Genomic DNA, 27,795 nt, shown 5'->3' with positions numbered 1-27,795 from the left:
GGCACTCGAATTAACGAGGTTAGACCAGGCGTAAGGGGTGCCTAACACATTCCCCTTACGTACCCACTATCCCGAAACTAGACATTGGGCTATGGTAATGACGGTTGTGGAAACTCTGCAAGGAGTAAGTTGCCATCCATGACCCTCGGAAGAAACACTGAATATGTCCCGGTTATTACCCGGGTGGCGACTCCTGTCTATCTATGCCTTCGTGGCATAAATCCTTAGTACCGTGGTAGTGTTATGGGAAGACGGTACTTACCAGTGGTTTGATTCTATTAGGATTGTATGAAGTGCATGTCTAGGAAATGCTGTCTAAGGAGGTGGTACTTAAGTGAGACCATTGTGACTCCACCATCTTTCCTGGGCATTGCCTGGTGCATTTTATATAATTCTAATGGATGATATTTCGCCTCACGCCCCCCTTGCCCGACACCTCCCAAAACTGAAAGTTTTAATACCTTTCGACCAAATAAATTCAGTAGTGAAATTCCTTCAGAATTTTGCCACCCTGCTGATCTTCCTTCTAATCGTAGAACTTGGAGATAATCTATTAGCATCAATACCAAAATGCCTCAACAATCTCACAGCCATGGTCATCAGATTCAGACTTTGTTCCATCTATATGAATTGTTTTTGAGGAAGCATTGGTGCAGAAGTTTCAATATGACACCATTTTGAGACAGTTAAGAAGCATCGACATGTCCAACAAGTTATCTGGAGAAATTCCATAAGAAGCATCGACATGTCCAACAAGTTATCTGGAGAAATTCCATAGGAGATAACTGGTCTGTTGGGGTTGAGATCATTGCATTTATCAGGGAATCATTTGACTGAAGAGATCCCAAAAACCATTGTAATGTGCGAGCACTAGAATCTGTTGATTTATCAAGAAACCAGATACCTGGCAGGATGCCTCCAAGCATGTCGAGTATGAACTTTATGAATTGCTTAAATCTGCCTTATGACAACTTGTCAGGGCAAATTCCATCGAGCACTCAACTCCAGAGCTTAAATGCGTCGCGCTTTATAGGTAACAAGCTTTGCGGATCTCCGCTTGCAGAAAATTGCTGTCCAATGGTGACATTGCCAAGCAGCAGGAGCGGAAGCGTGAAGGGTGATGAAATTTTATACTATGATAAAATTATATATTAATATAAATTATTAAAATAAATAAAAGAAAAATTATTATTTAATTTCTTTTTAAAAATATATTATTTTTTTATTTTTATTTTATAAATTATTTAACCACTTCATTAACTTTTTTAATTAAATTAATTAAAGAAAAAGAAAATAATTATAGACAGATACTAAATGTTAAAATTACAATAATTAAATAATTATATTATTTAAATTATAAAATTAAATAGTTGAATTAAAAAAAATAATAATAAAAAATTAAATAATTTATAGATTAAAAAATTAAAAAAATAAATAATATATTTTAAAATGAAAAATTTAAAACTTAAATTTATTAAAATCTAAAGGGCACCGAGTCACAGTAATAGACTGTGAAGTGTTCTATAATGGCCGACCCCCAAAACCCTAATGCTGGAACCCCTCAGAATCTTCCTCCTCCTCATCCTTCTAAAATTCCTTCCGAAATCAGAAATGGTGGCGCCAACACCAACGCTAAAGCCGACTTCTCGGGCCAAAAGGTCCACTACCCCAACTCACCCGACACGGCAAACCCGGACCCGGCAACACTGAGGGAGCAGTGGAGATTTGCAATACGGCAGTACAGCAGATGGTACTCCCACGCTTGGGGCACAGCAATTCTCGCGGGTCTCTCTTTCTTCGCTCTGGGTTGGATTATTAAGGGCTCTAATCCTCTTCCTTCTATCACGAAGGACGATTCCTCTTCTGCCCCTTCATCTCCTAATGATGCCAACGAAGCTCGGCGGTGATACGTGAGTGTGATTTTTATTCTGGGTTTTGTAGCTTTCATTAATGGATTCTGATTTTTATTTTGCGAGTGGGCTATAATTATGAATTATAGAATCTGTAGCCTTTGGCTTTGAGTAAGAGAAATTCTTGGATTTGTCGCACTGCTAGGAGTTAGAAGTAAAAGACCACAGCTTACCTATTTTGAATGGTGATTTTAATTGATTCTTCTAGTCTCATGTGGGTGCTGTCTTGGACGTTTAGTGGCCCTACCGGTACATATGTTTATCTGTGCTAGTGCATCTGGTCGCCTAATTTACTTGAGATCATTTACAAAGCACATAATCTATGCTTTTGAGCGTATTGGTGATACATGTCACTGAATGTTAGGAACCACTGAAAAGTACATAGAGTAATAGCCAATTGCTGCGTTATTTTGCTGTGAAATTGCTAACTGAATTTTTATTATCTGAGTTGCTTGAATTGGAATGGCTTCTACTCATGGTCAAATGAGTTGCTATTTAAATTCAATATATTTTGTTGTTGGAGTTTTAGAAGGGGGTGCCTGTTTGATAATTTGCTAAAAATTTGTCATAGCTAATTGATTTTCTCCTGTTTCAGTGTTTATAATCTTTGATCTTATTAACGTAGTTAACTTTGGGAACCATAAGCTTTTTTCCCTGCTCATACTTTCGGCTCCTTGCATGTTTTTTACCCGTGTGAAGTGCAATTTGCTTTCTCCTGAAAATGCATCATGTTCCATCGAAATTAGCATGTTAGAACTTTCTCTGCAAGGTTGACATGATCATCCTGTTGTTGAATATTTGTTACAAAACATGAATCACACTAAAGCAACAAAGGTGCTACTTTTAAACTTATTGCTCATTCTTAGTCATCAGTCATGGTATTTCATTTATTGAATGATCTGATTCCAATTGGTCGTCTTCATATGTAGCACCAGGATGTTAAAGTCTACTCAGTAGTCCAATTGGAACTAGTATGTGTTTCTCTTCATTTCCTTCCATCTGTTTCTTTATATTGTTGATCTCAGAGCTGGGTTGTACTTGAAAGTGTGGTAGTAGATGTTGATTGAGTCTCTCCTGCTACTAAAAAAAAAAAAAAACTGTAGATTATTCTTGATAGTGATAAAGGCACTGATACGCTGTGAGGCCCTTATGTTAATGGATTATCGATTCGTGATGGATCTATATATTGCAGATGCCAAAATAAAAATAAAATGAAGGCACAGCATCAGCAGATCTACCGATAAAATTTCTGTTGGTTTTGATGTACAATATCAAAAATTTTATTCAAACGTTGTTGGGGTCTAGAGTAATCTTATCAGCTAGCCTTCTATTGTTGTTTGGTCTTTGATCTTCGCTACTTTTTTGCATGTTCAAAATATATATGTTTACATGCATGTAATGCAATATTTTCTCGAGGGAAATTTGGTCTCAGAAGTCATTGTCATAGATATTCTTAAGTCTATTTAATTTCCTTTTTTTTTTTCTTAATTGCTGGAGAATTTGTGATAGCTTGTTTCCTGCTTCTAATGCTTGTGCCCGAGGCAGGTAGGTATAATGTTTCCTCAACACCATCTTATAACACAACGCAGGGGAAACGAAACCTCAGAATAAATGGAACAAGTACCCAGAATAGGTGCAGTAACTACCATGTATGACAAGAAAAATGGAGCTTCGTGTGTAGAAGCCCAGCGATTTAATACTGGAAAACAGATGGATTGCTTTCCCAATTCTTCGTTTCATATGATCATGGTCTACCTGGAAAGCTCATAGAATCACAATCTGATATGTGATTTGGTGGTTCAAAAAGTTATTTTATATGATATGAACCCAAGCAACTGAACTTTACATAAAACTGCAGTAATTGATTAATCAAGGTAATACAATGGGGAAAAACAAGTACTTCACAACTTAAAATAAAACCACAATTTCGTTTTCTAAGTTCCTAAACCTTTGGCATACAGATCCTTTTTGGCTTTTAGAACACAAGGTTCAGAGAGTTAACAAGTTGAGATGGCATTTGTCATTTTGTCAGACAAATCTCTATGATATGAACAGGGCGAAGAATCAGAGTTTGATAACCTTTAGACCTTATCTAAGCTCCCCAAAATCCTCGAAGATGAGATTTTTCTGAGGCAAATTTTCCAAGCTTAAGATGAGCAACATCCAGCCTTTTTAACAGCTGAGACATCATCTTTGGATCCAACATTGATCGTCTGTCCTCTGGGCAAAGCTGCTGGGTCATCTCCGATGTCAAGAGCCTTCCTGCTAACGACTCGGTAGATCTGGGTCAGTACCTCCGTGAATGCATTCTCCACGTTCAAAGATTCCAGAGCAGATGTCTCCATGAAAAAGGTATTCTCTCGTTCAGCGAATCCCTTGGCATCATCAGCGGCAACAGCTCGCAGGTGACGCAGGTCTGCCTTATTTCCTACCAGCATGATCACAATGTTGGCATCAGTGTGATCTCTGAGCTCCTTTAGCCATCTCTGCACATTTTCAAATGTGACATGGCGAGTGACATCGTATACTAGTAAAGCTCCAACGGCACCTCTGTAGTATGCACTTGTGATGGCTCGATATCTTTGCCAAAGAAAAAAAATTAAGGGATTTGTGAAACATCATCCTAATAACAAATTGCATACACTTGGAGAGATTTCCAGAATGAAGAAAGAAATATCAACAAAAAAAAAAAAAAGGAGAGTGGGATTCAGAATAGGGGAGGAAGCTTGTCGTTGCATATCCTGAGACTTGAGGAGTCGGCAAAAATGGGTTGATAGAAAAATAGTCCATTTTTCTGTTAATATAAATGCATTGTCACTCAGGAAATCACCTTATACACTATGCATAAGCATGGACTTTGCAGTTAAATACAGCATTAAAGAGTAATTTCTCGATTGGATTGCAAATGGATTGTCAATATTAACTACAATCAACTTTACCATAAACGAAATGCCTCAAAACGAGGGCAACCCAAATCATCAAAATTTATAAGCCACATCAAAATCATCAAAAGCAAAATGAAATCAGTTGAATTCCACCAAACAAAGAAAAAGCATGGGATTAATTGGATTGAGATCCAAAAAAATGCCAATATGCCCATAAATAAATATAGAAGAATGCAAAGGAAATGAAAGGAGAAAAAGGCTGTGAAACCTTTCTTGGCCGGCGGTATCCCAAATCTGAGCCTTGACGACCTTATCATCGACGTGAATGCTGCGGGTGGCGAACTCGACGCCGATGGTGGATTTGGATTCAAGGCTGAATTCATTTCTGGTAAAACGAGACAATAGATTGGATTTGCCAACGCCAGAATCTCCAATCAAGACGACCTTGAACAAGTAATCGTAATCATCGTCTGCTCTATATGCTCCCATTTGATACGGCTCTCTCTTATCCGGGTTTTCTTCTTTCGCTGCTTCTAATAATAATAATAATAATTAATATTATTAACCTTTTTTAATTGAGGTTTGAGAAAGGTAATTTAAGCAAGATTAACGGATTAAGGAAGGATGGAGAGAGCGAGATGGAATTATGGGCTTTGTGGTTAGCAAACCATGTTTTCCCCCTTTTTTTAATTTAATTTAAATCAATTTCACTTTTATAAATAAATAGTATTTTGTTTTAAGCATTTTTCAACAATGAAAATGAATAAATAAAGCGTTTTATTCTCTTAACATGTTTTAGAATTGGCCACCGTTCTTAGAAAGTAGAGTTAAATTTAGGTAAAGGTACCTAATTAAACAATAGAAATTGAGGGCAGAATTTTGTTTATTTCATTAGTGACTTGATAGCTACTTAAACTAAATTTAGGTAAATGTCATTGGTGGGAAGCCTCTAAACTTTCTTAACCCCATTTCATTGTTTCTATGTCTTTTTTAGTTGTATGAATCCCATTAAAAAAAGTTACTGTTTTTATTTATTTTTAGATACCATGAATTCAAAGAGGCCATTTTGATCCATTTCTAAGAAATTAGTTGCCATGAATAAGAGGCAATTCAAACTTGCATTGAATGGTTTGAATGCTATCAAATTAAGTCCATCATCATATGTTATCCATAAATAAATCTTTTCTTTTCTTTTCCCCTTAAAAAAAATGGTTTTATGTTTCATATTTTTGCCTATCATTAGTTCATTAAATTAATTTCTCTATATAATTTTTTATATATATTTAGTTTTTTTTATTGTAATTTAATTAAAAGTAAATTTTTTAAATCAAAATTAAGAAATTTATAAATAAGAAAAATGTCCCTTTTATGATGTGATTTTAATTTAAATTTTATCAATAAAATAAATTTAATTTATTTACTAATTGAATTAATTTTAAAATTTTTATATAATTTTTAATTAGCCATGGGTTGGAGCGCACCTAAAAATTGTGGGTTAGTAGACTTGGGAATGGAAGGATACCCCTATACTTGGGAGCTTGGAAGGGGCACAGAGTGGTGGGTTGAGGAGAGACTGGATAGGGTGTTAGCGTCTTCCTCTTGGATGGAGATGTTTCCTGCAGCAAAGGTTTTAAACCTTGATGCTACCACATCAGATCATTCAGCGCTGTTACTAAAATTAAGAGAAGTGGGGATGCCGCGGTTGAGTAGGAAATTCAAGTTTGAGAATGTTTGGTTGAAGGAAGGACAATGTAGAGTGATGAGACGAATTTGGGTGAATTCAAGTCAAAGGCCGCTAATAGAAAAATTACAGAGGTATGCTATAGACATTCAACGATGGGGTGGAGGTTTCCTCCCGGTGTGTCGTGGGCGTATGAAGATATTTCAAGCTTGTCTAGCGAAACTTAAGGGTAGGCGAGATGTCGCCTCGGCTTTGCAGTTTGAAACTATAAGAAAGGAGTTAGACTCAGCTATTGATCAGTATGAGCAGTATTGGAAGCAATGCGTAAAAAATTTCGGGTTGCAAGGAGGAGATTCCAATACACGATTTTTTCACTCAGAAGCTTCAATCAGGAGAAAAGCTAACAATATAACCCAGTAGTGTGATGCACACGGTGTGATGAGATGCTGGGATTTTGGGTTGGATTAAGTTAATGCTGGCATATTTTAAAGACTTGTTTCGGTCCTCTGGAGGTGAGGCATCGATGGTGCTCGATTGTGTCTCTCCCGTGGTCACGATGGAGCAGAATTTTATGTTAATGGATGAGTTCACTACAAAGGAGATCAAAGAGGCTGTTTTTTCGATAAATCCAGACAAATCTCCTGGCCCGAATGGTATGAATCCTGCTTTCTTTTAATGTTCTGGAGTATTATAGGCCATGATGTTACTAGTGCTTGTTTGAATATCCTTAAAAATTCTATAATGCCTGATGGTCTGAATCACACTAATATAGTGCTTCTACGTAAAAGGAAATCACCAAGTTGTATGGCTGATTTGAGACCAATAGCATTGTGTAATGTGCTTTACGAAATTGTATCAAAAGTACTGGCTAACAGGATGAAGAGAATTTTGCCTGAGTTTATTGCTCCTTCGCAAAGTGCTTTCATTCCTGGCATATTGATTTCTGATAATATCATGCTTGCTTATGAGGTTATTCATTATCTAAAAAGGAAGAGGCAGGGTAGGGAAGGAATGGCTGCTTTAAAGCTCGATATGAGTAAAGCATAATATAGGATAGAATGGTGCTTTTTGGAGGGAATGATGTTAAAAATGTGCTTTGATAAGAGGTGGGTCGATCGTATCATGTTACGTGTGTCATTTGTCAGTTACTCTATTGTTCAAAATAGGATGGATCTTGGACCAATAATTCCAAGCAGAGGATTGAGACAAGGTGATCCTCTGTCACCCTATCTGTTTATCATTTGTGCTGAAGGATTATTAGCTCTGTTATTGGATGCTGAACGTAAAGGTTTGCTGCATGGTTGTAGAGTTGCAAGAGGTGCTCCTTCCATCTCCCATCTGTTCTTTGCTGATGACAGCTTGTTCTTTAAGGCAACAGAAAGAGAGTGTCAACAGATCAAGACTTGCCTGGATGTGTATGGAAGAACTTCAGGGCAAGTTATAAATGTTCAAAAGTCATCTTTGGCTTTCAGTTCTAATATGGGAAGGGATATGAGGAATCGACGGCCTCTTATTTTAGGAGTGGGATCTGCTGTGGAATTGGGTTATCATTTAGGTCTGCTAGCTTTTGTGGGCCACAACAAATGAGAGGTTTTTAGCTATGTCAAAGACCGTGTATGGAAAAGATTACAGGGCTGGGGTAAGAAGATGTTATCTAGAGCTGGTAAGGAAGTAATGATAAAATCTGTCATTCAAGCTATACCTACGTACACTATGGGTGTCTTCTTATTTCCTCAAAGTTTACGTGATGAGCTAGAGAGGATGATGAATTCCTTTTGGTAGGGCAACGAACAAGGTTCTGGTGGGGGAATTTGATGGCATAGGTGGGATTTTATGTGTAGAAGGAAGGCTGAGGGCGGGTTGAATTTCCGAAAATTAGACGAATTTAATATTGCTTTATTGGGCAAGCAAGTTTGGTGGCTCCTCAATAACTTAGATTCCCTTGTTGCAAGAGTTTACAAAGCCTGATATTATCCTTGTTGCTGTGTTTTGCAGGCAACTCTGGGCCATAACCCAAATTTCATTTGGAGGAGTCTTATAGCAGCTGTTCCAATACTTAAGGAAGGGTGTGTCCTTCAAGTTGGCACAGGAAATGATGTTGCAATTTGGGAGGATCCTTGGCCGCAGACTTAGAGCATCCTTGGGTCACTTCGCTCAGGCCTGTAAATGCATCTGAATGGTTTGTTAGTTCTTTGGTATAAAGTAATGGTGTGGATTGGGATATGGCAAAACTCAATTGCCTCTTTAATGATAGGAATAAAAGTTTGATTCTCCAACTACCTTTGAGCTGTGGGGGTAGACAGAATGTCTGGATGTGGTGTCATGATAAGAAGGGAATTTACACCGTAAAGAGCTCTTACAATCTCATAACTACAGTAACAGATTGGCAGATTTTGGATGAGGAGAAGAATTTCTAGGGAATGCTATGGCTTTTGAAAATTCCTCCAAAGGTCAAGAGCTATATGTGGCGGGCGTGTGCGGTGTCTATTCCAATAGGGGAAACTTTGCGACAATGGCATGTTGAGACAGATGATGTTTGTTCAATCTGTTCACAGAGTACTGAAAGCATTGTGCACGTGTAGAGGTATTGTTCTTTCGCTGTTAGTTGTTGGGCTTCTACAATTCCTCGTGTGTTACAGTTTTCGGAGGTGGGTTTAATGAATTGGTTGTGTAAATTATTTGAGCAATGTACTTTGGATGAGGTCAACCTTGTCTGTATGATCTTATGGGCCATTTGGAGACATAGAAATGATGTGTTATGGAATGATGTACATAAGGATCCCAGTCAAGTTGTGAGTTCAGCATCAGCCTTTTTACTGCAATGGCAGCAAGCTCAAGCTCCTTGCAATACTGCTGCGCCTGTTAATTCTCAAGTGTATGGTGTGGATAGTGCAGTTGTGTGGCGCAAACCAGTTGATGGTTATATTAAATGCAATGTAGATGCTTCAGTTCCATCAAATGGACAAGGTGTTGGTGCAGATTAGGTGGTTCGAGATAGCTCAGGTCAGTTTCTTCATGCATGTAGTCACTTTATTGAAGGACCTTCAGATCCCAAGCTAGCTGAAGTTATGGCGTTCAGGGAAGCACTTGGTTGAAGGGCCATTTTTCAAGTAATATTGTGTGGAAAATGAACTCATTGTGTTTAATACAAGCTATACGCAATGTTAGGCCTAATTTGTCTTACTATGGTTCTCTTGTTAAGGATTGCATAGGGTTGCTATAGGACTTCACCCAGTCCTATGTGGTTTTTGTAAAAGATCAACAAACAATGTTACTCGCCTTTTGGCAACATCTATCAGCCTTCAATCTGGTCTTCAGGAATGGGATGTTGTCCCACCTGGGTTCACTGTAAATGCTTTGTTTCTTGATTTAAGTGAGTAATGAAATTTCTTCCTTTTCAAAAAAAAAAGAAAATTCCGTTGGCATAAGCGAGCAGAGGCGTCGCGCAGTTTACACGAAAAAATAGTTTACACGTGAATGGGCCATGAATACTGAGTTTCAATGACAGGTCGCACAACCATGGACCCAATTCCGTAATCAATGTCTAAAGTTATTTACCCGATAGCTTATTCCACAACTCTCACACCCCTAAAATTAAATTATTTCCAGATTCCATGTTTGCTATGTTTTCCAAATATTAATAATTTTAAAATAAAATAAATATAAATAATAAAGAAAAATGATAAAAACTAAAATTCGTATGAATTATATATAGCATTCTAATTAATAGTTAGAATTAAATTTTTATATTTGGGATATTCCGATTGGATGTACATAGAAAAATACTTGTCTTTCAATAATAATCCCTCTATAAAATTATTTAAATAAAAAATGTTAATTCTCAGATAATAATTTCAAATTGAACAAATGGAACGATTATTTTAAAAAAAAATTCAAATTTAATAGTAAAAATTTTAGAATAGCAACGGTTGTATTTTAATGGGTCTTATTTGAATTTCATCATAATTAATTATATCCCTTGTAACTGCAATAATAGCACATTGTGGAATGCTTGTACTCATGTTTTGTTGGAGCGAGGGGCAGATGGTCTAGAACAATCAGTAGCATCTAGCAAGTGGACAGTGCCAAATGCCAAGAAACAGTCTCTCTCTAAGTCTTAGAAGTAAATTTCTTATTTCTGTGATATTCTCTCCACGCATTTAGGTCATCTCCAAGCGCTTGTAAAGAACTCAGAATTGAAAGAGACAGAATGAGGAGGGGGAGATGGGCTCTGCTCTGCTACTCACTTTGTATGGAGTCCTCATTGTCATGATTACAATACGTGATTGTTCATGCAAATGCACAGAGTACTGACGTAGACGTAGAGGAAATTGATCTATCAAAATCCATCACTTAGTCATATCCAAGTCTTGAATATTAACACTGTTATCACCAGTATACACGTAAATAATCTGCAGCACTCAACTCATGGGTTGACTCAGTCTTGTCTCTCTCTCTCTCTCTCTCTCTCTCTCTCTCTCGCTTTCTGTTCCTATATAGGTTAATTAATGGATATTATAACTATAACAAAAAAGAAACAGTAGTTTCATGTTTTATGCTCCCAGAACGTTGAAATTCAACTCGCCTCAGTCGAGGACAACATCAATACCTTTCCGTTTTCATGTCAGATGTCTGATTCTGCAAGCAAAGTGTCGTTCAATTTGGCCCTGTGAGCTAGGCAATGAAAACCAAATCAGTCTTCTCACTGGTGAGATCGTCTATATGTGTATCTTTGTGAGGATGGTCTCTATGAACCCTATCAAGTATTAAATGAAACACCCATGGCGCTGCTCTTGAAATAGTGAACTCGCGGTTGTCGTCTGCATAGGTTGCAAACGTGACCAGGGCTTATAAATATATAGAATTGGCTCAACCATTAAATAGTTAGCCAAATTAAAGCGTTATAGGCTTATTTCACCAACTCCAATGACAAGAAAGAATATAGTTTTGTCAAAGAAGTAAGCTTTCTCATAATTATCATTAGTAAACCAACCAACTTTACCTTTAAATATCTTAATTTTTTTTTTTAATTAAGAGCAAGGTTCTAGTATCAAATCAGCATGATAATTAATTATTATAATTTTGTTCATTCAAGTGAATAAACTACTCTTGTTATGGCTATACGGACTTCTAAGTACCCCTGGAAAAGGAATAATTACTATTCTGTGCAGGATTAACCCATGAAATTGCAAAGGCAAAATAATGTAGTTATAATTAAAAAAATAATAATTTTGAACACATGAAAAAAAAATGAATTTTATGAGACTCATTTATATATATATATATATATATATATATATATATATATATATATATATATATATATATATATAATTTTTATTGATTTATCATTTTATTAAAATTATTATATATTTAATTATTATTATATTATATAATTTCTTCTAGAGAAGGCTTGGAGTAGGAGTAGGGCTGCACATCATTCAGATTGGACTGTTTGAGATTTTCTTAAATCAATTGATTAATTTCAATGAATAAATAAATTAAACAAGGATGGAAAGTACGTACAAACTTTTGATCAAACCCTTAAACTAATCTAGTCTGATCACCAATACACTAACCTGGTTTGTAGTCCAAAAATGCTATTGGGTATTTTGGGTTGCTCAAGTAGTGATAACCACCATGCATAAAAATGATTTATATTTTTCAAATAAGGTAATTTGAAGAAATATTTGAATTCAATGTTACATTGATATTTTATGATTTTTTTTACATCGAAATACAAATGCAAAATCCATCTTTGTTTTGAAATGCCCTATCTTTTTATTGAACCTTGTATATGTTACTCCCTAAAAACAAATTCTTTGCCTTGTGTATATGTGTATGCATAGTGTATTCAATTATATATTCCAATTAATGATGTGATGCAAATCATATAAATACAATAATGTGATTAATTATATTATATATCAGCAGTTTATGTCCAAATCCAATTAATTAGCCAATCAAGTTTTGACAGTACGCCTAGGGAAGAAAAAAAAAAAGAAAAAAAAAAGAACTTCTAGCTCATACAGTGGGTTCCGATAGAAAGATCATACGGAAACAAGCCATATATATGACAATTCGTAAAGCTACAAGGTGGCAGGCTTGACCTAATTTCAGGTGAATCACATAAATGCCTGAAGACCAGCAAGGTTTCCTTCAATAATAAGTTAAAATCTAAAAGCTGGAAGACACTATATATGAGAATGATCTCAGCGCAGTTTTGGACTTGGATGCAACAACATGATCAACTGCAAAAATATATATACATTTTTATAGAATTATAAGGTCATAGACACTGTACAGGAAAAAGAGTAGATAAGCATATTCCATATATATTGCTTTCACATATATTATAACACTAAAGATAATACATTGGTCCACAAGTTCTAAGATTCATACATAAGACAGTCATAATTAAGTTGCTGCAAACCCAATTTTCAAACCCTAGGCGAAAGAGAGATAGGAAACAAAGAGAAGGACAACAACCATAGTTGGCTAGCCCGCATCCTAAGCTTTCCACTTTCAAATCTGTAATTAAAGAAAAACCCGTTAATAATTTAATCATATTAGTAAACAAAAGCTTCACTGTTCACACGAAGAAACAAAAGTCATAAACTCATAATGCGGATTATGAGTGTAAAAACTCAAGAAACTAAAAATTTCATGCTGGATACCAATATTATTCCCTTTGCAAACCCCAATGGCTACACCTAGATCTCTTAAACATTAGGTAATTAATTCTTTGTCAACCAATAAAACAAAGTTCCATTACCTCTTAAAATTCAACTCATCAAATTTGCTCATGAATTATTGAAATTATTATATGAGAAGGAAAAAAGAAACTAACGTGTTCGCTCATGGAAAGGGGTACTAAATAGTAGGATGCTCCATGCTGGAGGGAGTGGAAAGTGACACCCCACTCATTGGTGAGAACAGGCTGACCAGATGAATGAATCAGCACAAAATCATCGCCAAATGCCTCCCTCAGATTGAATGGCCCCACTCCCACTTCAAATGCAACGTCATCGATAAACACCGTTGATCTCAATGAGCCACTGGACCCCACAGAAGCCGACTCTGCTGCGCCTGCAAGCACACAATCATTTTTTTCTTTTTTCTCTAAGCCAACGCAATGGTCAATTTCAATCTAGACAACACTAAACCAGAAGTTCATAACCAAGCCATGCACACGTTCATCCGGATAGGAGATTGCAAATAGTATATCTAAAAGACAAATCTATCCCCATCATTACCTACTTATGACAAATGTACCGTTTCCCTCTTGCTGCTACAATAAACCAAAAATGGTTTGATATATATATATATCAGTCATGTCTATGGATTCTTGGAGTGAATCTACTCAAACGTATACTAAGTAAATTTGGTATAAAAACGGACAAGCGACGTATATTCTCAAACCTAGTTTACCCTATTTTTGATTCTTTACTTCTCACATTACATTTCCAAAAACATATTTGGAGCGTGTTTTCCACTTGCCGGCAATTACGGCATCCAAGAAAAAGAAAAGAAAAGTTACCTTGAATTTGGCGGATAGTAGATGGAACAGTGACGTTATTAGGATTAGTGGTAGGAACAGGTAGAGAAGGAGCAAAACCGATGCTGTGAGACATTGTAGTCGTGACAGGGCAACTAAGGTATGGTTGTATCTTCATGTTCTTGTCTTGATGATGAAGATCTTTCTTTGAAGCTTCTGAACTCATTATCTCACTCAGCAGAAGGCCAGTGCAAGGCCCAACTGTATTATCTTGAAGTTGAACCAAATTCCCCACTGTATCATCTTGAACTTGAACCAAATTTGATAGATCAGAAAAGCAATACCCTTGTGTAAATGACCTAGTTCCTCCTCCGGCTCCAGTCTGTTGAGCCTGGAAGAAAAAGGGTTCAGGCACGAACTCATTGTGTGCTTGAAAATAGGTCTGATTCACTGAACCAGTTGGCGAATTGGACACATCAACAACACTTGGAGAGCTCAAAGATAGAGTCCTTTTAGAGCCCTTTGGAGAGGATTTCTCTGAGGAAGATGACGAAGAAGAAGGTGCTGTGACAGTATTGATTGATGTGGTAACTGAAGGGGTTTGATAAGTTTGTTGCTTTGAGTTTTGGAGGTGTCTCAGCTTGTGTTTACTTCTTGATTTTCTGTTTTGAAACCAGTAAAAGACATTGGCGTCGCCAACTTGACCATACTCTTGTAATTGAGCTCTGATCTTCCTTATCTCATCTCTTGGTGGATTCACCATGCCAGAATTGAAGATTGCTTCTAATATCCGAATTTGCTCAGGCTTTGGGTTCCATCTTGGCTTTGGCTCTGGACTTCGCTCTTCACATCCAGGAACTGTTTGAAAAAAAAAAAAAAAAATACACAAATTGGCCAGAAACCCAGTTGTCAACAAATATTAGTTACAAAGAACATTTTAATAGGATAATTAAGAATACATTAACGGAAATTAAGGGAAGGAAAAAATAATGAAAACGATGACTAATTGTGATTGAAATTATGTGATTAGTACCTGAAGCGTAAGGGGTTCTGTGGCAAGCAGTTTGCACCAGAGATGATTGGGTGATGTCGTGCTGCCATTGGTGGCGGTGAGCGTTGCAGGGCTTGGACTTGAACATGCTAGGCCAGTGTCTGTTTGATGAAGCCATGACGACAAGAAAAAGGCCAAAATTTAAAGCTAAAATAACTCAATAGCCAACCAAAAGAGAAGCAGGAAGAGATATATAGCCCTTTTGTTGCCCTAGCTTTTGGTACTGAATGCCCTAGCCAAACACAATATCCCTTCTTATAGCCTCCTCACCTACCCCTGTGTTCAATTTTATCTCAATTAATAAACAGCACTTAATTCCTTCTCCCAAAATAAAATGTATATATAAAAAAAAAAAAAACTAAGAAAATGTATAGAATAGACAAAACCCACAACAGGAATCGCCTGTGACAAGATAAACAAGAAGGGAAATCAAAATAAATAAAAAGGGGAAGAGGGAAAGTACACTCCCATCCCTTGCTTTAAGTCTTACATTAAAACTGAAATGCTTCAGCTCCACTCAAGGTACAAACCAATTCCAGCGGACGAGAAAGAAAGGAAATGAGGAAAATACATGCTGGGTGCTTAATTAGAATCTTCATCAGAGTTGACACAGAGAGGTTTAATGAGAATTGAAGAGAGAGAAGGTTTTGTAGCTTTAGAGAAATGGGTACTTCTGATGAGTTTGTCCCTTTCTTTTTTGATATAGTCGTAGTATTTTTTTTTTTTTTTCCTGTTTCAGATTTCAATAGAGAGGATTCTCTTGCTCCAATTTGGTTTTGCTGCAGGGTATTAATGGTGAGTAGATAATAAGTGTGGGATTATTCTAATGGAAGAGGTTGTTGCAGGAATAAATAAGGGAGAGTGCGTTGTGGTGTTTGAAAGTCAAGAAAGGAGAGGCATGTAGGGTTTGATTGGAAAGCGGTGGAGGTACAGTAATTGCTAGTTCGAGTTATTTTGGGCAAAGTAAGGTGTGCTTTGAATTGACTCGAGGGCCTTTATTTGTTAATTTATTTATTTATTTATTTATCATTAATTATTGTAGCATAATTACTAGCAAGTACTAAATCACTCTAATTTCTCCGTGAAGATTCTTTTAAATTTTCAAGAAGTTATCGACTTAATTAATTGCTTGTTAATCTAAAATTTCCCACCTATGAAAAATTAGTCAAGGCACTTGAAATTTCTCGTAGCATATATCAATGGAGCACATCTCTAGTCTCCTATCCATCCCTTATCATATCAGCACGTTGGACCTCAAGACAGGTCACAGAAAAGGTTGGCAGGGATTCGCAAGCCATGCTCAAAGTCTCAAACATGATAGTCAAACAACAACATAAATTTATTCAAAGAGATAATTAATTTCTTAAGTGAGATCTTAATTAAAAATATATTTAAAAATGCATTAGTTCTTCCTATGACTTTTGACTTTCCGCATGAAATAAAATAATAATAATAATGGAAAGGTTTAGCAAAGGGGAAAGCTTGAGCAAAGCATATTGCAGAAAATATGAATCTCTATATCTCTTCTCCCCAGGCAAAGACGAAGGAGGGAGGAGAGTTAAAGGCTTGGAGTAGGTGATGTCGGCCCCATTCCGACAACCAAAGCTCACTCACCAAGTTGGATGTTCTGCATCTCATCTCCCACTCCATGTCTCAATTCTCTCTTTTAATTAACTTTCGTGAGAAAATGTAAAAATAAATAATGAAAGATATCGAAACTTTTCACATAAGTGATCCAAATGTGGATCAATCCTTGAAGTATTTCTTTTATCACATATTAGCTTTTCATAACTGTATTTTTTTTTTCCTTATAAAAAAAGCACTGTATTAAATTAACCTAAAATATATTAAGAGTTAATTATTTATATTAGAAGTAAATGACTGAGAAAAAAAATATTGATTATTGTATTTAAAATTATAAAAATTAATTAAAAATTTTATTTATCAATTAAATTATAAGTGTCAAATTAATGTATTGTCTTGCCTTTAAAAACCGAAGAAAAGACAAGACTAGATTCAAACACTGTGTTTGAATAGATTGAAGAGATTGAAGCAATATCTTAAAACATTTTCTACTTGCATCATTCATGTCACATACTTCTTCCATGTGAAAAGGTGTTATCATCCCTTCATTTTTTTTTTTTAATTACAATCGCAAAGATATTGACATAGCTCAAATGGTTATTGTATATAAATTGAATTTGAGAGATTCGGAAAGAAGAAATTAAAATTAAAAATTCTTCCCTTTTCACCCTCTTAAATAATTTTAGAACTATCTTAATTTTTATAATTATCAATAAAAATTATATTTCATGAATTTAAGAGAATTCCTAAATGTGAGTATAAATTTATTTAATTTTTTTTTAATTTAAATCGATTCTTTATATATTTAAGATATAATATATAATAGAATATATATATATATATATATATATATATATATTAGAATTCATACATATTTATATATATTGAATTTAAGTAAAAACTTACTATCTATTTAAATTACAAATTAAAATATTTTTAATATGAAATCATAACAAAGTACTCAAGTGAATGTATTGAACCCTCCATACATCTACAATATTTCTCTTAAGTTGCTTTACCTACAATTAAGGAAGATGAATATATATATATATATATTTTTTTTTTGGTAGAGTGTATGAATACACGTGAAATAGAAAAAACAGTACTTTCTCTCCCAAACTCTGACACGAGTAACATGGGACCAAAGACTCTTAAAAAAGTTAACATTTCCCTCTCCGTCTCTCCTTGTTTGGGTTCTGAGTCCTGACGGAAGACAATAAACTGAGCAGAAAGTGTGGAAAAAGATCCCATCAAAGGTCTTTTGGAAACTGAAGTTAACCCATTGTACCAGTGAGAGATGAGTAGCTTTAATTCATCAATCACTTGCTTAGCAAACGTGCGTACTCTTGTTAATTATGGTGACTGAACCAGTGTTCCATACCCATCTCTGTACACTCCCTAATATTAATTGCCTTCTGTTTTTCTATTTTTGTGTCTCTCTTCCCTTCCTTCCCATTTGTCTCCAGAAAAATATTGAAGAAGACATTGCCAATACCATATTTCTATTGCCCCTTTTATTTTTGGTCTTCCCTTTGCTTGATTAATAAAGGGAATGATTATTTGATTTTTCATTTTTATTGATATTACTACTTGAATCAACATCTCAATTTATGTTGCCTCTTCTTCATGAATTTTTTATGGGTTATTCTCTGTGGTCATTGGTCTATAGCCTAGCTAGATCCTTTGAACAACTGCAACTAAATTGGCAACATTTTCATACACATGTGATGACATGTATTGGGAATTCTAATAAATTAAAAGGGGTTATTACTGCGAAAATCTAAAATTTTGTCATTAAAAATATCAATTAAGGTCAATTTTTTATTCATTAGTTTTGATGTGAATTATGACCTATATTTAAAGAAAATTTATGCTAAAGCCCCCTAAATTTTGAAATGAGTTTTTTATTTAACCTAATTGAAAATATTTTTTTTTAGTATTGTTCCATAGATAAACACTTAGTTAAATTTGAATAAAGGTTTGGTTGAGTTGAGTTGAATTGAGTTGGGTAATGTTCTAGGGATTAAATTGATCATATTTACTCTGAATTAATAAAGATAATTATATAATTTTATATAAACAAGTATTTTTATAATATTAATTTTTAATTAATTTTTATAAGAGAATGTGTACAATTTAAATGATAAAGGATATTAAAGACTTTTAATAACCACTATCCACATTTAACGTGATTAAATTGATCTATAAGTAGGAATGGTAACAGGGTAGGTCGGGGATGAGATCGCTCCTCTTATCCCCACCACATAGGAGTTCGGGGTCAAGGTAGGTGTGGAAACTCATATATATTTATTATTATTTTATTTTAATTAGCTTACAATAATTTAACATATTTATAAAAAATATATATATTTTATTGGATGATCTGCTTATTTATTTTTAGATATATATATATATATATATATATATATATATATATATATATATATATATATATATATATAATTTTTTTTTTTTTGAAATTAAATATATATCTGCAATCTGAACAACCCCAGTTCAATAATAACTCTTATCCCATTCTACACCAAATAGAACTCTTGAAATATATATATACCCTAATCATCTCTTCTGCTAAACTTTACTCTCAAAACCTGTTTGTCACTTCCTTTTTCTATCAAATACTCTCAACAGGTATTTTCATTATCTTTTAAATTATTGTTATATATGTACATATATATATGTATATAAATATAAAAATTTACTATTTATAATATGATGTGCGCAGAGAATCCCTAAATTTTTACTTCTCTATTCATCACCTTCAATTCTGTTTTCAAAGTAAAAATTCTCATTCTTTATTCAATAATGTGTGAATTTGATTTTATTTTCTTTCCTTAATTTGTTACAATTACTCTAGAAATTTATTTTTTTTCTTTGACCATTGGTATTGAATTGGGTTGATCATGATTACTGTGAGATAAGTAACATTCAATTTAGATTATATACATATATAAACCTTTGTATCTTCGTCCACGTCCATCCACCGAATATATATATATATATATATATAAACATTTGAATCCTCTGTTCGTACAAACCTTGTATCCCCTGTTCGTCCACGTTCGTCCACCCAATATATATATATATATTAAAATTATTTTATTTTATTATTATTTAATATTTTTCTTTTATATTTTGGATATATAGGAGATTCAAATATTCAATCAGTCAGTTGAAATTGTCTCTCGTCCATTGAAAATAACTATTGTCTTGGAGATTCTAAGTGAGCGGTAATTATAGTACATGGCACTATTTTAGTCCCTTTTAAAATTTATTAGCATTAAGTTTGTTATTAAATGAAATTTTAAATTAATATTTTAACAATTATTTTATATGTGATTTTCTACAGTTTTATTTTATTATTGAATTTTATTTCGATTTTGATTAAATAATTAATTTTGTCAACTATCTCTGCATTAGACCCATTAGGATTCCGGGAACAGGCCTTTAATGTATTTATATTGATTGATATTTGACTATAAAATTTACCGATGTGTTACTGAATTTATTTGAGATTGATTTGGTTTTATTGACTCTCTGATACTATTGAAATACACTATTGGAATTGCACTATCAGTTATTATTTGCTATCTGAAATTTTTTATTGATTTTGATTGATTTGTACAAATTGATTTTCTATTTTGAATTGGTACCTATGCCCGATTCTGTTTACATTATATCCGCCCCGCCGTGTGGACTATCACGGTATTAGGTTGCATTATCGAGTCATGCATCATTGCAGTTTATGGTTTGCATTAGTATCATATGAATTGATATCTGTGAAGGAGGAGGAAGGTATCTGATATCTAGTAGCGCGCTTACCATCTGGCCTTTGGTGATGTGGGGTATCATCACCCTGGTGCACTGTACCATAAAATTTTTATTGAATGAATTTCTTTTATATTTATGTTTTTATGAAGTTATTTTATTAATGATTTTTGACAGCATGAGCATGATTTTATTGAATAGAAAATTTATTCTGAAATTAATCAAGCGTCTGCCTGTTCCTATTCCGTTGTGTGTTATAATTATCATTCACTGAGCATCTAGCTCAAACCACGTTTTCTCTGTCTGTTATCTGTTTTAGATCAGTAGAATTCTGCAGCTGATCCAAATATTCGGTCCATTTTCTAGAGAGGGACAACTTTGATTTATTCTGATGGTATGCCCGAATTCATATTTTCTCGGGCTAATAATTAGTTTAGTTTATTGAACAGTTTAAGTTTTTATTGAAATCTGTAGAGACTCTGCAGTTTACTTATGGGATATTTATGATGTTTATTCAGCGCTTTGTTTATTTGGATTTTGTCCATTTTTGGGATTAGTAAGTGACAATATATTCATTCAAGATACTCTGATAAGGCTTGCATGATTTAAGAACACTTAAATTATGCACCGGTCACGGTTCAGAAGTTTGGGTCGTGACAAAGTTGGTATCAGAGCTCGGTTGAGGTCTAGTAAACTTACGGAGCATAGGATCCTTAACGTCTTTTCAGTTTATCATTGCTTTAGATGTCTGCGTCCTTCGTACCTTCTCACCTGTCTTAATTTGGCTCACATTTTCAGATTTAATACTTGTTTATTAAAATGAATAGGTGCCTGGGTCTATTAGACGTAAGAGGAGAACTAGGGCCAAGGGTCTTAATGGTGCAAACCTTGATCCAACAGGGGAGGTACCACCTCAAACTATTAATCAGACATCTGAACAGACGCCTATGGCTAAGACTGGCACACAACCATTCCAATTAGCTACTGCAGCTCAAGCACCTAGGGCTGGTCAAGTTACTGTGGTAGATATGGCAGCGGGATTACATGCAGTGAATCGTGCTATTAATACTATAGCTGAGTACCTTACAACTCAACCACAACAACCAGTGGTTGGCTCTACTTCAGCACCAGCTCAGGATAGGGCTCGATTCCTTGACTCTACAGATTTTCTCAAGCTAAAACCAAAGGAGTTCACTGGAGAGGATGCATTAGCTGATCCCTTAGATTTTCTAGATGACATGGAGAGGTGTTATGACACTACGGGTTGCAGTAGTGCTAGGATGGTGATGTTGGCAGGAAATCAGCTTAAGGAAGTTGCTCGTGAGTGGTATATCTCTAAGAAGAATGGGCGACCTGAAGGTTCTATCCTCTGGCCTGAATTTCACTTTTTCTTCTTGGAGCGATTTCTCCCTCCTAGTGTTTAAGAGGCTAAGGCCTTGGAGTTTGAAACCTTGAAGCAAGGTAAAATGATAGTTACAGAGTATGAGATGAAGTTTACCAAATTATCCCGTTTTGGTAAATACTTGATTCCAAATGAGGAGAAGAAGGCTCGTAGGTTTGAAAGGGGCTTACGAGACAGGCTAATTGATCATGTAGCTCCTTTACGACTACCTAAATATGAGGAGGTGGTTGATCAGGCTAGACAGATGGAGATGTATGATGATGAACGTTGGGCTCGTGAGCAGCGTAAGCGATTTAAGAAAGATAGTCAAGGTAATCAATTTAACAGAGGACAGAGTCATCAGGATTCTTATCAGGATAATAAGCAGGGTTCTCAGTCTACAGTTGGCAATAGGGCACATCAATCTGGAGTTGGTCAGGGACGTGAGCAGAGGACACATACAGGGAATGCTCAGTATAACCATATTAGCATTGAGCTTATTACCAATCTTTGTCAGCATTGTGGTAAGCCACATAAGGGCACTTGTCATTGGGTCACTGGAGCATGCTTTGGTTGTGGGACAAGTGGGACACCGTGAGCAGGATCATCCTACTAGTGAGACAACTCAGGGTGCTGATCAAGCAACACATTCTGCTCCCTCTCAGGTTCAACCAGTTTCACAGTATAGTGGTAGAAGTCAAGGTTTTGGTGGTCGTGGACAGGGTGGTAGAGGTTCTGGTGGTAGAGGATTTGCTCAAACTCAGGGACAGACATCTGGTGGTAGAGGTCAAGCTAGAGTTTTTGCTTTGACTCAGCAGGATACTCAGGCATCTAATGCAGTAGTGACAGGTACACTTTCTATTTTCTCATTTGATGCTAGAGTACTGTTTGATCCTGGTTCCAGTCATTCCTTTGTTTCTCCATACTTTTCCATGAGATTTAGTACACCACCTACTTTGTTAGAGTATCCTTTATCTGTATCAACACCTATGGGGGATGCAATAGACATTGATATGGTGTATGGGGGATGTATAGTTCACATTGGAGATAGGGAATTAGCTACAGATCTTGTTTCCTTGGATATGTTTGAGTTTGATGTGATTTTAAGCATGGATTGGTTAGCCACTTATCATGTTCATTAGATTGTCATAATAAAGTTGTACTCTTTAAAATTCCTGGGAAAGCAGAATTTCAATTTCAGGGAGATCGTAGTATAGCCTCTAGTAATCTTATCTCTGTAGTGAGTGCCAGACGATTATCGCGAAAGAGGTGTAAAGGGTATCTAGCTTATGTTAGAGATGTTCAGGTAGAAGGTGCAGGTTTGGAGAATGTTGTAGTGGTTAAGGAGTTTCCTAATGTGTTTCCAGAAGATTTATCAGGTTTACCCCCGGAGCGAGAGGTAGAGTTTGGTATAGACTTAGTTCCTGGAACTGAGCCCATATCTATGCCACCTTATCGTATGGCACCCGCAAAACTTAAGGAGTTGAAGGAGCAACTACAGGACCTACTAGATAAGGGGTTTATTCGCCCTAGTGTTTCTCCATGGGGTGCTCCTGTGTTATTTGTATAAAAGAAGGATGGGTCTTTGAGAATGTGCATTGATTATAGGCAATTGAATAAGGTAACTGTGCGTAATAAGTATCCTCTTCCACGCATAGATGACCTGTTTGACCAACTTCAAGGTGCAAAGTATTTTTTCGAGATTGATCTTCGATCTGGGTATCATCAATTGAGGGTCAAGAATGAAGACATACTCAAGACAGCCTTTAGGACTAGGTATGGACACTGTGAATTTCTTGTAATGTCTTTTGGTCTTACCAATGCTCCAGCCGCTTTTATGGATCTCATGAACAGAGTTTTCAAGCCTTTCTTAGATCAATTTGTTATAGTGTTCATCGATGACATTCTAGTGTACTCAAAGAGTAAGGAGGAGCATGAACAGCATTTGAGAATTGTCCTTCAGATCTTACGAGAACACAAGCTGTACGCCAAGTTCTCAAAATGTGAGTTTTGGTTAGATAGTGTGGCTTTCCTAGGCCATACAATATCTAAGGATGGGGTGTGCGTTGATAAGAAGAAAGTTGAGGCAGTGCTTCATTGGCCTAGACCCATAACTGTGTCAGAGATTCGTAGTTTTTTGGGTTTAGCAGGGTATTATAGACGGTTTGTTCAAGACTTCTCTAGTATTGCAGCACCTTTAAATAAGTTGACACAGAAGAATGTGAAATTTCAGTGGTCTGAGGCTTGTGAAAAAAGTTTTCAGGAGCTTAAGACTCGTTTAACTACAGCACCAGTGTTAGCCCTTCCATCTGGATCAGGGGGTTATGTAGTATATTGTGATGCTTCTAGGATTGGTTTGGGATGTGTTTTGATGCAACATGGACGGATTATTGCATATGCTTCTCGCCAGTTGAAAAGGCACGAACAGAATTATCCAACTCATGATTTGGAAATGGCTGCAGTAATTTTTGCTTTGAAAATCTGAAGGCACTGTCTGTATGATGAGACTTGTGAAATCTTCACTGACCACAAAAGTCTCAAATACATCTTTGACCAACGTGATCTTAATCTTAGGCAAAGGAGATGGGTAGAATTGCTGAAGGATTATGATTATACCATACAGTATCACCCTAGAAAGGCTAATGTGGTGGCTGATGCTCTAAGCAGGAAGTCTTCTGGTAGTTTAGCCCATATATCTACCAAGATGAGGCCTTTGATTGGTGAATTACATGAGTTGCTAGATCAGGGAGTAGAGTTTAAAATCATAGCTGGATCATTCTTAGCACATTTTCGAGTTAGGCCTATCTTGATTGATCGAATTAAGGCTGCTCAGAAGAGGGATTCTCAGCTGTGTGTGATTATAGATAGTATTCATCAAGGCCAAGCTCAAGGGTTCATATTGAATGATGATGGAGTTCTTAGTTATGGCACTAGACTTTGTGTCCCCAATGTTGATGAGTGATGTGGCCCAACCGCAAGTGCACGGGTCGTACAAGTAATACAGTAAAGATATCGTTCCCACGAGGAGTTGAGTTAATGATTGAATTTTTTGATATAAAAGTTGGCTAAATCGAACTAATTTCAAAATTAAAATAATAGATTGAATGGGTATTGGAGTATGAAATCTATATGTGCAAAATTAATAATCTATCTAACAATGTATTAATTAAACTAAAATTGCATCAAATTGAAATGAGCAAGTTCAAATATGGCAAGATTTAAAATGGCAAGCAATTAAATTCAATTGAAAATTAGCAATAATAAAAAGGCAATTCTGGAGTTCGGGATTTCATATTCGAGCTATTTTAGGATTTTAAATTGGTTATCCAATCTTATGAAACTTATGGGTTTTAAGGAGATTAATTCTTAAATCCTTTGAATTCCCTTTCGAGTGAGACAAAGAGTGCCTTAATCAATCTAATCCTACTTTCGTGGACTTAGAGTTAATTAAGACCCATTAAGTTCTTTAATTAATCTGTGAATCCTCTTAATCCTTAGCCTATTTCTAGGTCTAAGTTAATTAAGTCCAATTTCTTGATTATCTATCACAAGGCCTTCTCCTTTCGGTGCTTCAACCATGGATTAAGAACATTACTTAATGGGATCCTACACTAAGCATGTCATTAAGCACACAAGAAATGAATAAAACTCATTAAGACCACAAAATATGGATTACCCAATCAAAATCCACAAAATATCTCAAATATTACAACCTTTACTCCAGAATCAAAAGTAAACTACTCACTATCCATAATGTTTACAAGAAAATCTGAGTTTATATGAAAATAAGCTTTAATCTAAGCTAAGAAATAAGAAATTAAACACTAGAAATGTAGAAAAATGTAAGGAAAGAAAGAAATATGCAAATCTTGGTTGAAAATGGTGTGGAAGGTGAAAGTGACTCCTCAAATTCTGCCTCTCTTCTCCTTTCCTTTTCTGCTCCTTGTCCCCCCTCTAAAAATGGGAAATGAGACTATTTATAGCATTTTTCTGACATGGAGCCCTAAAATGGTGTGTTCTAGGAGGAATTATCTGAGAGAATCTTCTGCCAGCTCATTAATGAAACCTTTATGGGACTGCATAAGTTATGCAGTCCCTTATGCGATTTCCAGTGGTTACGGTTCACTTATGCGAAACGCATGACTTGGTGCATAGGTTATGCACAGTGCGTGAGAGTGCATAAGGGAGGCGTGAATGTGCATAAGCTATGCGATCTCCTTATGCACATTTCGGTTGGTTACGAAGCAGTGATTTTTCTCCTTATGCAGATCTGCATAGCTTATGCGGCAAGTTATGCACAATTTGGTCAATGCATATTTCAGCTTGAAAACTTGTTTTTGACATCTTTGGCTGTAGAAGTCACTCCTCAATAGCAAAATTTCTCTTCAGTCCTTCAAAAACACTATTTTTCCTACAAAACAAAGTAAAAATTACAAATTAATCCAAAATCGACAATTATGAAAAACTAACTAATTAACTAATGAAATTAGCTAAAAATGACTAATAATCAAATAAAATGGTTATAAAATTAGACCTAAATGACTATGCAAAATGTATGCATCAAATACCCCCAAACTCAAGCTTTTGCTTGTCCTCAAGCAAACTTTAAAATGTGGTGCAAAAATTTTAGGGGTGCCTTATTTAAAGAGCTATGAAAATCACCTATTAAAGTAACTTAACACCCCTTTAGCCATACCAGCAATCCATATACCCATCCTTCAAAATGCAAAGAATTTAATGCTTATCCAAGCTTTCACCGCTTAGCCATCAAGTCAATTATCATTCAAAATCCCCAAACCAACCAATCAAAAGAGAGAGAGTCATGCTCAAAAGGAATTCTAGGACCATCAATAACCAATGTGTCTCTATATAGAATGATGGAATTAAATGAATGAATGGATAATTTTCCCAATCCCATAGGCAAATTCCCTACTCCTATCTCCACTAATGTAGCAAGCACTATCAAGAGATCAAAGGTCTTTTTAGGGGTGTAATGGGGCCATGGGGTTCAAAATGAAGCTAAGAAGAAAGATGGGTAAAAAGGATTCAAAGCATGAGAATATTTTCAATTTTGAAACATAAGGTACACTTTATTATATATTTTTTTTCTTTTTTCTCTCTTTTTTTTATATATAGGAGAGAGAAATACACAATGAGGATTGTCAAGTGCTAGCATATTTTACAAAACACATAAAATGGAGGGACATTTTGATACTTTAAACTTGTATTTTGCATTTTCTTTTGATGCTTGTCCCTAAAATTTGCCACCCCCAAACTCATTTCTTTTAATACTTTGGGTGGATTTCTTTCATTTTGAATGACAATGGTGAAAAGCACATATACTAGCACTTTTTTACAAGATGACAAGCATTTCTTCTCCCTTTTATTGTATATTTTTTTCTTTTTTTTATTTTTATTTTTTTTTTAGAAAGTGTACCTAATATTCAATATTATTCTCATGAAAAGGGTTGGAGTGTTTGGTTCATTGGCTAGGTAGCAATAAGGATTTCAAGAAAAATTAGGGATAAAAAAAAAGGCTCAAAGGGGTTTGCAAGGGTAAATTTTAATTAGGAAAAAGGGCCAAAGGTTTAAAATGAGAAGGTTTTAAATCAAAGAATGCCTAATCATCTCTCTTTTCAAGTACAAGCTGGTATTTCACCTTGAAAGGTTTAGAAAATTTGTTCTAGGATTGGTGAGACATCATTTGACTACCTTATATCCAATAACTCCCTCTAAGCATTCCAATCTCCAAAGGACTAATTGGGTGGCTTTTTGGCTAAGAAGATATAGGCAAGGGATAGACACTTCAAAACCTTGCACCTCTTAGGAAACTTTCAATCCACAAACCCAACTAAAAGGTGAGTCAAATTACTCTCATAGGCACATTTTCAATACTCAAGGGATTTGGCAAAAGATTTTAATGCATGATGCATGATTTCTAAAATGAGTAATGCATTAACTAAATGGAGGAAGTCTATTTGTCTATTTGTGTGCAATGTGTACAATTTGTCTATTTGTA

General features: G+C 35.4%; 4 protein-coding genes across 4 annotated transcripts; 2 read left to right on the top strand and 2 right to left on the bottom strand.

Moving 5' to 3' along the window:
* The first annotated feature begins 1,480 nt into the window (after positions 1-1,480).
* Positions 1,481-2,112, top strand: LOC110633265 (uncharacterized). The gene has a single exon (XM_058140713.1). It carries the CDS (start codon positions 1,527-1,529, stop codon positions 1,905-1,907), a length of 381 nt encoding a protein of 126 aa, XP_057996696.1. The 5' UTR covers positions 1,481-1,526; the 3' UTR covers positions 1,908-2,112.
* Positions 2,113-3,751: 1,639 nt separating this feature from the next.
* LOC110633264 (ras-related protein RABA1f) lies at positions 3,752-5,451 on the bottom strand. The gene is made up of 2 exons (XM_021781779.2): positions 5,064-5,451; positions 3,752-4,490 (listed from the first exon to the last, which is right to left on the bottom strand). Exons 1-2 carry the CDS (start codon positions 5,282-5,284, stop codon positions 4,058-4,060), a joined length of 654 nt encoding a protein of 217 aa, XP_021637471.1. The 5' UTR covers positions 5,285-5,451; the 3' UTR covers positions 3,752-4,057.
* An 809-nt stretch (positions 5,452-6,260) lies between these two features.
* Positions 6,261-6,896, top strand: LOC110633237 (uncharacterized). Its single transcript, XM_021781747.1, has one exon. It carries the CDS (start codon positions 6,261-6,263, stop codon positions 6,894-6,896), a length of 636 nt encoding a protein of 211 aa, XP_021637439.1.
* Positions 6,897-12,791: 5,895 nt separating this feature from the next.
* LOC110633278 (WUSCHEL-related homeobox 8-like) lies at positions 12,792-15,835 on the bottom strand. The gene is made up of 5 exons (XM_058141157.1): positions 15,516-15,835; positions 15,008-15,301; positions 14,017-14,832; positions 13,327-13,565; positions 12,792-13,007 (listed from the first exon to the last, which is right to left on the bottom strand). The coding sequence occupies exons 2-5, from the start codon at positions 15,141-15,143 to the stop codon at positions 13,002-13,004; spliced, it is 1,197 nt and encodes a 398-aa protein (XP_057997140.1). The 5' UTR covers positions 15,144-15,301; positions 15,516-15,835; the 3' UTR covers positions 12,792-13,001.
* Positions 15,836-27,795: the final 11,960 nt, after the last annotated feature.

Source organism: Hevea brasiliensis, chromosome 18 (assembly GCF_030052815.1).
Source record: "Hevea brasiliensis isolate MT/VB/25A 57/8 chromosome 18, ASM3005281v1, whole genome shotgun sequence".
Classification (NCBI taxonomy): Eukaryota; Viridiplantae; Streptophyta; class Magnoliopsida; order Malpighiales; family Euphorbiaceae; genus Hevea; species Hevea brasiliensis.
This window is presented reverse-complemented; position numbering and strand designations above follow the sequence as displayed.